Source organism: Gaeumannomyces tritici (genome assembly GCF_000145635.1).
Source record: "Gaeumannomyces tritici R3-111a-1 unplaced genomic scaffold supercont2.1, whole genome shotgun sequence".
Classification (NCBI taxonomy): Eukaryota; Fungi; Ascomycota; class Sordariomycetes; order Magnaporthales; family Magnaporthaceae; genus Gaeumannomyces; species Gaeumannomyces tritici.
The window spans coordinates 6,134,221-6,144,292 of record NW_008804545.1 but is presented as its reverse complement, the minus strand read 5'-3'; the positions used below and the strand labels follow the sequence as shown (position 1 = coordinate 6,144,292).

At 58.6% G+C, this 10,072-nt stretch overlaps 5 protein-coding genes across 5 annotated transcripts in view; 3 read left to right on the top strand and 2 right to left on the bottom strand.

The window, feature by feature from the left end:
• The window catches only part of GGTG_01950 (hypothetical protein), a 3,914-nt gene extending 3,423 nt beyond the window's left edge, over positions 1 to 491 (top strand). Inside the window, exon 4 of the mRNA XM_009219721.1 lies at positions 144 to 491. Within this exon, the coding sequence (XP_009217985.1) occupies positions 144 to 301 (158 nt within the window). The 3' untranslated portion in view covers positions 302 to 491. The remainder of the gene's footprint in view (positions 1 to 143) is intronic.
• Positions 492 to 2,970: 2,479 nt separating this feature from the next.
• GGTG_01949 (hypothetical protein) lies at positions 2,971 to 3,497 on the bottom strand (the record flags this gene model as incomplete). Its single annotated transcript, XM_009219720.1, has 2 exons — positions 2,971 to 3,155; positions 3,362 to 3,497. The coding sequence occupies 2 exons, from the start codon at positions 3,495 to 3,497 to the stop codon at positions 2,971 to 2,973; spliced, it is 321 nt and encodes a 106-aa protein (XP_009217984.1).
• A 538-nt stretch (positions 3,498 to 4,035) lies between these two features.
• On the top strand, positions 4,036 to 4,626 carry GGTG_01948 (hypothetical protein; the record flags this gene model as incomplete). Its single annotated transcript, XM_009219719.1, has 3 exons — positions 4,036 to 4,191; positions 4,289 to 4,420; positions 4,613 to 4,626. Exons 1-3 carry the CDS (start codon positions 4,062 to 4,064, stop codon positions 4,624 to 4,626), a joined length of 276 nt encoding a protein of 91 aa, XP_009217983.1. The 5' UTR covers positions 4,036 to 4,061.
• Positions 4,627 to 5,654: 1,028 nt separating this feature from the next.
• GGTG_01947 (hypothetical protein) lies at positions 5,655 to 6,875 on the bottom strand (the record flags this gene model as incomplete). Its single annotated transcript, XM_009219718.1, has 1 exon — positions 5,655 to 6,875. One exon carries the CDS (start codon positions 6,873 to 6,875, stop codon positions 5,655 to 5,657), a length of 1,221 nt encoding a protein of 406 aa, XP_009217982.1.
• A 2,045-nt stretch (positions 6,876 to 8,920) lies between these two features.
• The window catches only part of GGTG_01946 (hypothetical protein), a 2,382-nt gene continuing 1,230 nt past the window's right edge, over positions 8,921 to 10,072 (top strand). Inside the window, exon 1 of the mRNA XM_009219717.1 lies at positions 8,921 to 10,057. Coding sequence (XP_009217981.1) covers positions 9,195 to 10,057 — 863 coding nt within the window. The 5' untranslated portion in view covers positions 8,921 to 9,194. The remainder of the gene's footprint in view (positions 10,058 to 10,072) is intronic.

Below are 10,072 nucleotides of genomic sequence, written 5' to 3'. Positions count from 1 at the left end.
CTCTCTCTCTCTCTCTCTCTCTCTCTCTCTCTCTCTCTCTCTCTCTCTCTCTCTCTCTCTCTCTCTCTCTCTCTCTCTCTCTCTCTCTCTCTGTTCGACTCAATCCCTTTTGCTAACGTGTACGGCGCTTGTTCTCCCCACAGCGAGCGAGCTGGACTTTTTGACCGCGCAGGGCTCCGAGCTCGACAATGACGGCGCCAGCCACCCCTACCCCATGGACGTGTCCAACATCTACTCGGGGCGCCTCATGGCCAAGTTTATTCTCTCCTTCAATAACATCCAGCACCTGCTCGATCCCTGAGAGGGAAGAAGACCCTTCCAGGTGGATGGACGGTATGCATTTGCGGGTTCAGGCATTTAACGGGGCGGCGGATTTGCATATTGTTCACTTTGCAAGCGATAAAGATGTGATGATGACACATCCCATGTATTTTTTGTATATACAGACGATATAATGGCATTGACGCATAATGGCACGAGATGTTTGTCCGTTTTAGTCCTGCTGTCGCACTTGTTCTACGCCAGCAGGGTGGATAGGACGGGCTGTCTAGGCCCTTGTGTTTTTCTTCCACACGAACGATATAATAAGTTGACCTTCTTGCGCATGGATGATGGCACAGAGGTAGGCAAATTTGTGGGTTCGATCATGCACATGTCCGAAGACCAAGATCAGAAGTGAGCAGGCAAGACAAGCAATAAGCGAGGGGATGGGGCGAGGGTAGGAAAAGGAAAAAAAAAAAGCAAAGAGAGAGGGAGAGAGAGATCAACTGCCCTGGCAGCCGATGCCACGACATTGAGCGCGCACAGAGACACAAACAAAGAAAAAAAAACGCGACGAGGATGCAGTGCGCGCGGGCCGCCGTGGAGAGCGAGCGCCAGGAGCTGCGAATCCGAGTAGAGGGAAAGCCGAAGGAGGCGGCCCTGTTGGTCGACTGGGAGAGAGCACGGCATCCAGGGGGAGAGAAATCGAACGGTTTCGCCGTACCGGGCCCAATTGTCCCAGCGCGTTGCTGCTGTCTCTCTTCTCAGCAGCCGCCGTCCTACCTTGGCCAGGGGACAGACAGACCGACAAGACAGTCGGTCAGTCGTGTCGTGTCGTGCCTGAGCTTTCTCTCCCTCAGGTCATCGCATTTGCTCCTGACGCTGCTGGCGTCTCCCCCCGCATGATGCAGGGCAGGTTGTAGCATGGAAGGAAACAAAGAAAGATAAGGGACGGTTTGGTTGAGAGAAGGTTGTGCTGGGTGAGGAACGAAGGACGAGGATAGAAAGAACAGTGGGAGAAAATTTTCTTTCTGCCTTTTTGACCCGCAAACGAGATCCAGGAAAAGACTAGAGGTCGGTTGCTGCGTCACGTGCACAAGTGGAACTGTGGGGCATCCAACTCTTTGGGGGTGCCCCCTCAAAAGTCTCTGCAAGGGACGAGCTGGGCGATTTCTTCCTTTCTTCCTCTCCTCCTTACACTTTTCCGCACCATAAAATCAACCGGCCGTCCAGCAGATTGACAAAATCAAGCTACCTTGGGATGGCCGGTCATATTGCGTGCCAGACGAAACCATTCTGGAAATTCCCCTTCACTCGGTGCAGACGATTGGCAGCCAGGGCTTTTTGGTCCGGTACTTGGTCTCTTACCACGACGTTGTGGCTTTCCTACATGCGTCTCTCTCTCCCCTCGTCCCCCCACATCCATGTCTTCAACGGCCTGTGCCTCCTTGGAAGCTGGAGGTTCCCCCCGAGCGCCGCCTCTGTGCATGTGCACACAAGACCCAGAGATGGGTACTCCGGAGATGCCCGCCTCTGGCTGGCCACGGTACGACTTTGGCGCTCGCTGTTCACCGACACGGCAGCGAGAAGAGGGAAAGGGCACATCCTCTTCCCCTGCTGGCCCCTAATCAACCCCAAACCGGGCGGCGGTGCCCCGTCTGTCTGTGTCTGTCTTCTTTGCTTGCCTGCCAGCCCCGCCATCGCTGTGTGTCGTCGAGGTCCGAGGCGACCACGTGCGCGGTCATGTCTTTGATCCTTCGCTTGGCGGGCGCCGTCTTCCGCGTGTGTCATTGCCCGGCCGCCCCTCGGAACCAGGCCATGCCCGAGATATACCGCGGGCGCGTAACATTGACTTTGATCCTTTTTTTTTTTTTTTTTTGTTTTAGTCCTTCTGACCCGTCACATGATGCTCTCCACGCCTTGTCCCTCATGCACCTAGCCTTTGATAGAAGGGAAGGAAAAAAAAACCCCTTCCACACCCCCCCTCCCTAGGTGCCCCTCAGGCTGCCAGCCGACGTCACAAGTGTCAGACGGGCCGCTGCGCTGGGTTTCGCGAGCAATGTATTCTTGATGCCCATGTCTCAGACGCCTTGTCAGTCTCGCCTTGCGTCGGGACCTCGTCAGTGCCGGGGGGAGGATGGGCGCCGTCTCTCTCTCTCTCGGCGGCTTTGCATCATGATGATTTGCTCCCCTGACCCCTCTCCTCCCTCCCTCTCTCTTCTCCTCCGTTGGTGAACCGCACATTCCGACCGGCAGTCGACTCGCCTGCTGCGGCAGATATCGAACTCCTTGTGCGATGGAAAGCCGCCTGGCCATTGGGCGAGGCAGGAAAGACGAGTTGCGCCATTGCTGCTTTGGTTTATCTCACATGGGACCCGCAGCAGCTGGCAGTCATGACCAATGGCTCTGCCAAATCTGAGACAGTACGCCAGCAGCTTACATTATCGCCAGGTTGCTTCGGGCGCACCGATAGAAGCACCTTTCTCGCCAGTCGGGCATGCTAGAAGGTGAGGGGAGACAAGGCAGCGCGCCGCAGCGGCCCTCGCCCAGCTCACCCGGCGTTGGCGCTGTCTTGTGCCTTGCCTTGAGGGCCGGTCGTGACTCCCTCGCTTCCCTTGCCCCCCTGAGGGACCTCGCCCTCGGTGCCTGTCCCTTTCTGGACCTAATTTCCCGCCCCGGCCCTATTTCCTTTTCCCTCTGCCTCGGCCCTCACGCCGTCGTGCTCCCACTCCCTTGCTGATCTCCGGCGCCGAGCATCATCCCGGCATTAGCCCACAGGAAAGACGCGCCGTGGCCATGCCTTCTGACGCGGAATCTGCCCGCGTCGCACACCAATTCTGTCCCTCCGGCCGTACGGCTTAGCTCGTGACCTGGCGCCGCCGGAGCGGTCACCACTTGTTGTTGTTGTCGGACGCCAAAAAAAAAAAAAAAAGGGGAGGGGCGGGCGAAATTTAGCCTCGAACTGGATTCGAGTTGCGAGGACGGTGATGGGCAGCCAATCAGATTCGCCTCCCCTGGGTCGGTTCGTTCCCTCACCCCTACCCTCCTGTCCTGTGCTCCCCGTGGTGCAATGTCAACTGCGCAATCGGGCCCGACATACCACCAGCCACGCGAACAGCGTTGGATCTGCCGGGTCTCGGGAGGTCGTGGTTGGCCGTCGAGTGCGCAAGTGTCAAAGAGCACACACACGTCTTTACACGGCATAAGGGAGGGGGCGTCGGCTTCCGCGTGCCCATCTTTCCCCTTCCTTCGGGACGAGGTACGACGGGGTACGGCGATCTTTGTTTTTTTTTTTCTTCCCCTTTTGCTTTGTACCTAACTACCTACCCTCGGTCGCTCTGTGGCGTGTGACTCGGCCGGGCGGCCGGGCGGTCTGAGCGGGCAAAGGCGAGATGCGAGCTGCCTCTCGCCAACCTAGATTGCGGCCATGTCACTGTTCTCGCCTTCCTCCTCTTTTCTTCTTCTTTTTTCTTATCATCTTCTTCTCGCTTCCGCCCACCCCACCCCTCCCTCCTCGACCTTGGAAACTCTAGCCGAGGGCGCCCTCCCCCCAGGCGATGACGACGACGATGCTATTCTGCAAGCGCTGGGCGTAAGCCCTCCTCGGGATCACTCGACAGGGCCGTCCTACCAGCATCTCTGCGCCCGATCTCCCTCGAGGGATGCTGTCTATAAGAAGAGGTGACCGCCAGCCAAGTCCTGGCAGTCTCGGCGGTTAGAGAATCATCACCCTCCAGAGCGTCCATCTCCTCCTGCCGAATACTCTACCGCAAACTGAAAGCAATACTTCACATATCGGTATGTCCTTCTCGGTTTTGCAAGAGACCATTGAAGTGTTATCAAGAGCGTTGTCTAACAGCGGTCCTTCAAGCTACCTCTCGACCGCAAAGCCCAACTTGACCATTCGACCCCTTGAAGCAGCCATATCCAGTGAGTTGGAACCCTATCGTTCTCTGCTTACCTCCAAGTCTCGGCAGCAGCAAGAGTAATCAATATCACATCCTAACACCCCTCCTCTCGCAACCAGAAATGCCTGCCGTCCGCCAGTACCCCGCCTCCACCTTCTCCCAGGCCGCGCCTGAGGGAGCCCTCGGCCGCCCCACGAACTACTCGTGCCCCGATGAGGAGGACAAGAACGACAGCCAGGGCCGCGACGTCAGTAAGTATCCAAGATCTCCTCGGGATATACGCCTCCTCGCCTATCTCTCATCATCACTCTCCTCTCCGCCCCACACCCTCTGTACAAGCACCCCCCTTTTGTGCAACACCTCCTACCTTCCCTCCCTGACATCGGTCAAAAGCGGCGGCGGGCAGACGCAAAAGGTCGCACAGGGCTGACGATAAACAACAGCGTGTGGAGCTTAAGCTAAACCCCCCCGGCTGTTACGCGCGCTCCCTTCGCCCGAGACAGCTGCGGCATGTCAAACTTCCATCCATTCTTACAAAGATTCTGCCTTGGCACCCCGGATCATCTGCATTCGGGAACCCGAGTGGCTGTCAGCCGCTTTTTTGTCCTGCACATGTATGCCAGGAGAATCGTATTTTCTTTTTGCGGCTGTCATGAAACCCCCGACCTTTCGGCCGAGGACGCCACAGCCATTCTTCTTCTTCTTCTCCTTCTCCTTCTTCACGTTCTACTGGGCAGGGCTTTCTGTCATTTCTTCCCCGTGAACTCTAGCACGGGCTCTGATGATAGACTCTTGCTGTAGGCGCCGGCTTTGATTGCGCCCACATGTTTGCTGAGCAAGGGGGGGTCATGGGCCCTTGTTGTACATCACGTTCGCTATTTGCATCTGGCTTTTGGCTTTATGACCCCTTACGAAATTCTATTAGAAAATACAGAACGATCGTTACATGTCTGCGTGGGCTTGCTGTCAGATCTGAGCATGGCTAAAAATGCTCGAATAGCAGGCGCTCAAAGGGAGAACCCAACGCATGATGTCCAAGCTAACCAAGACGCTTTGCCGAACGAATGATGTTTGTAAAGTAAAGTAATGTAACACGACGTGGTGGGAGATGCTTGCTCAAGTCGAAGAAACCGGGTGAAAAAGAACGAAAAAAAAAAAACACGCGGGCCTTTGCCAATATTGTTACCCAATTCACAGCAACGAGTACCTGCCTATCACCTCCCACCTATCTAGAGTAAGTCGCAAAGAAAACCACGCATGCGTCGGAGACATCCATGTTCCAGCTTTGGCTATGAACAGAGACTGCCGGGGGAGGGAGAAAGAGAATAAAAAAAAAAAAACGACGCCAAGCCGAACAAAAAAAATCCAAGAGTCAACAACCTCAAACCCACCCCATGCTGGGGGTTTTTCCAGGCTCAACAATCTCCATCTCCCCCTTCGCCATCCCAAGCCTCCACGAACAGCAAAGAGACGTGTGCCCGGGGCCTATCCCCACGTCGGACCGTGCGGGACGGCGGCCCGCGGCACGGCGTAGGGGCCGGCGTCGACGGGCGGGAAGAGGCTGCGGTGGCGGGCGTGGCGGCGCGGCGCAGGGGAGGAGCAGGCGGTGCCGCGGTACAAGCCCAGCGGACCCGTGGCGGCGGCGGCGGCGGGCGGGGAGGCCGGAGGAGGCAGAGGCAGCAGCGGCGGTGGGAGTCCATCGTACATCTGCGGGGGGTGGTGATGACTGTGGTACGGCGGGAAGCCGTCGATGCCGGCGTAAGAGTAGCCGCCGCCGCCGCCGCCGCCGCCCGAGGAGGAGGAGAAGGAGGTGGGATCCCGCAGCATGCCGCGGTTCTGGGAGGGGTCGCTGCAGCCGCGGCAGAGCTGGGGCTCCGATGGCGGGGGAGGGGCGGCAGGGCCTATCATGGTGTCGGAGTAGTTGCTCCCGGGCGGCGGGCCCAGGCACGAGATGGCGGGGGTGTCTGGCCTCGGGTTGTGTTGTTGTTGTTGTTGTTGTTGTTGTTGTTGTTGTTGTTGTTGTTGCTGCTGCTGTTGTTGCTGCTGCTGTTGTTGCTGCTGCTGTTGTTGCTGCTGCTGCTGTTGCTTTTCCCAAGGTACGGCGGCGGCCGCCGCCGCCGCTGCGGAGGAGGAGGAGGACCCAGGGCCGGAATCGCAACCGGAGCCGTAGTCGCTCTCGACGCGGCTGCTGCCCATGGACGCGTCGCTGCCGCAGCAGGACGAGGCGGAGCCGGGGCCGCCGCCGCCGCCGAGGCCGTGGCCGCACGCCAGGTGCTTGACCTGCCACTCGGACAGGGCCGGCAAGGTCGGCAGGGCGCCGGGGAGGGTGGGGAGGATGCCGAAGCCCATGAGCATGGCGTAGAGGCGCTTGCAGACCCGGTGGACCGTGTCGCCTCCGCCTCCGCCTCTACCGCCGGCGCCGGCGCGCGACAGGCGGCCCAGCACGTCCTCGTAGCCCGCGGCCCACTCGCGCTCCGGGCTCAGGCGGCAGAGGGCGTCGAGCATGGAGTCGAGGAAGTAGGCAAGGAGCGAGTGCTCGGCCTCGGTGTCGACCAGGCCGCCCCGCGCGCGCGGCCGCATGGCGTCGCCGACGCGGGCCTCGACGGCCTCGAAGCCGCGCACCTTTACGCCGAGGTGGATGTAGCAGAGGAAGACCCGGGCGGGGACATGTTCCGGGTCGATGGGGTCCGGGGGGAAGGACTGCATGGCAGGGTCGTCGGCCCCTGGCGGGCTAGCGACACCCCGGGCGTCGGGTTCGGGGTGACTTGAGTTTTGGGGTTGGTATCTCTCGCCGCAGAGATAAGAAGCGGGCATGCGGGATGTCGGTCAGATATCACGGCTTCAGGGAGGGGGTGTAGCTATATGGCAAAAAATGGAAAAAAAGACGGACAGGACATTTTAGGCAACTATGGAAAAAAATGATTCCGTTTATATAGCACGAGTTCGTAAAGTGAAGTAGCAGAGGCCGTGATTCCGACATGTTGGATGCCTCACAGTGACTAACAAGACAGGGCACGGCGACAGCTCAGAGGAGGACAGCAAACACGACACAAAACGGCCACGACGGGACCACGACGGGACCATGATGCTTTTTGGGAGATGGGGCTCTAGGCTGGGTGCCCTCGGGATTCATTCACCAGCTGGCTCCGGGCGCAAAAGAATGGGGGATAGAAGAAGTCTCTGGCTGGAATACTGTGAAGGTAGACTCAACAATGCATTGCCAGAATACTCACCGCGACACCACCAAGCATTCGAGGGAGATTGACGAGATGGCCACGGCGCCGAGGTACGCGAGGAATGATGGGGCACGGTGTTCCCCCCAGATATGAGCTGGTAGATAGGGATCCGTTCGGCATGCGAGCGCGTGCTGACGCGGCTGCCCCTGTTACAGCCGGGGGTATCTTGGATCTTCCAGATTGGGTTGGGTGTAGTGATCTGACGCGATTGGGTTGCCGCTATTAAATCCTTGTTCCTGGAAGGTGCCTACGAGAAGGTGTCTACCACTTTGCAATTGCGGCGTGGCATCTCTTGGCCTGCCGGCCCGTCTTCTTGGCCGCAGTCTGGCGTTTATTGACACCAGCACAGTCAGGTGTCAGACAGGCGAACAAACCTCGTTTCGTGACGAACGACAGTTGCAGTCTCCTGGCGGCGGCGTCGCCCGCCCCCCGACGTGCGTCGGAGAGGACCCGTGCGTTTGGAAACTGGTAGCGATTTGAAGCGAAGCTGGGGCAATTTGTTCTGGCTAATCTATATCTTCTTCCGCCCGGGCCCCCGCTATTGGAAGTGGGGAGCGCCCCGCCAAGGACCGACGACCGACGCTAACGTTTTAGACGTGGGCTTGGGGGGGCCAAGACTGGGTTCCTCTGATGTTTCACAGAGTGGTGCTCCCAGGAACAAGCTCTTGCTCCCCGCTGCCTTTCATCCCCAAGAAAAACGACCCGTCCGTCCATTCAACGGCGCTTGACTCGGCCTGACGCATCAGCCAGTGTGCTACCTAGCTTTTCAGGGCCTTCCTATCGCGTTTCACCCTGCGTGCTACCCTCTGGGTGAGCTGGATTCGGACTGTTTACCTGTTTACGCATCCAATGCACCAGCAAAGACACGATAACCTGTGACAGCCCCCTGCCTCTGCAGGTGGGGCATCAGAGATAGGAACGAAACAAATCGGATCCACGAGCTTGCTGGGAAAGAAGAACTAGCATGTTTCCGCGATGGCTACCGACGGGTAAGGGACCTTTCTATGTGGTGCTGTACACAGTAGATATACTATACATAGTAGATAGAGACAGGGTCCCTTATATCATCACTCAACGTGAGGCCTGTGATTGACGTTGTGGTGCCGTCTGATTCAACGGGCAGGTGGCAGTTGTTGACTCGACTTCTTTTGTGTCGTGCTCCCCCTACATCTCTCCCGCTCTCAATTCAATATTTGCAAGGCCTTGCTCCCCTCACCCAGAAATAGATCACCGCGGGCTGTGGCGCGGCTCTGTTGGCTGCTGACGACAACCGCTCTCCAGGCAGTGCTGCTTATTGGTGGTGCTTTGGGGTGCTGTGTACGCGCCGCGGCTGTGCAACCTAGTGGTCGGTTCAAGACTGATCCGCACACCTCCCTCCCCCTGCACCCCCGGTGCCCTGCAAGTACGCAACCCTCCATCCCCGTGCAATCCCAGTCGCCGCCGGGGCATTCTGCCGCCGCTCCAGCGCCGCCTGCCCACCCCTGAGCCTTGGCTCGTCGCAGCCACCTGCTGGAGCTCGGAACGAATTCCCAAGACACGCGTGTCCCTGAGAAGGCGGTCTTGCCGCAAGATCCAGATGGCTGCACCGGCAGAATGACATATAACCTCGCCGTCGGACCCGGGCACCCGTTCCTTTTTTTCTTCTTGCCTCATGTCCACTATAATGATATCTTCCCTTATTGTGCTGTAGATCACCACTTCCAGTCTTATCATCTACTTCTAACCGGCTTACTACTCTCATACTCTCATACTCTCATACTCTCATACTCTCATATACCCCCACGCCATCATGAGGACCGCCAGCGTCATCAGCCTGTGCGCGGCCGCAGCACTGGCCCACGACACTGTGTACAACCACATCACACCTGCCGACTCCTGCCGCTCATCATCGCTCCTATCACAGAACACCTTCCCAGAGCTGGCGGATCCCATATGCACGGGGAGCAAGGAACACTCAGCTTCGCCGTTTGCCAACCAGAACGCCAGCTCGCCATGGACCGACATTGGCCCTTGCTTCGAGAGCGACAAGAGGAAGTACTGCGTCTACACGAGCAAGACCTTTGCCGGCGACAGGGGAGTCTCGGTCGTGACGAGGCCGGACCGGGCCGAGTACTTCAGCAACATCGAGCCCTTTACGAACCCGGAACTCACCAGGTATATGAACAAGGACCTGGACCCAGACTATGAACATTCCTACAAGGCGGTCAAGGTGCCCGGCAAGGGCATCGGCCTGGTGGCGCTCAGGACCATCGAGCGCGGGGACCGCATCATGAGCAACACGGCCTCCACCATGGTCGACTACGGCGCCTTTGACGCTCTGACGGTCGACCAGGTGCGCATGCTGCAGACCGACGCCGTCGACGGGCTACCGCCGCGCCACCGCGCCGCCGTCATGAACCTGTCCACCCACGTCGAGATGGAGATGACGCACCAGACAAAGGTCAGCCGCCTCATGTCCACCAACGCGTTCGACATCGACGACCACGACAGCGAGGGCGACGCCTTTTGCGCCATCTTCCCCGAGATCTCTCGCATGAACCACGACTGCAGGCCCAACGCCGACTACTACTACGACCCCCACACCCTGACCCAGCACGTCCACGCCGTCCGCCGCATCAACATCGGCGAGGAGATCACTGTGTCGTATATCGAGTATGTTGCCCCATC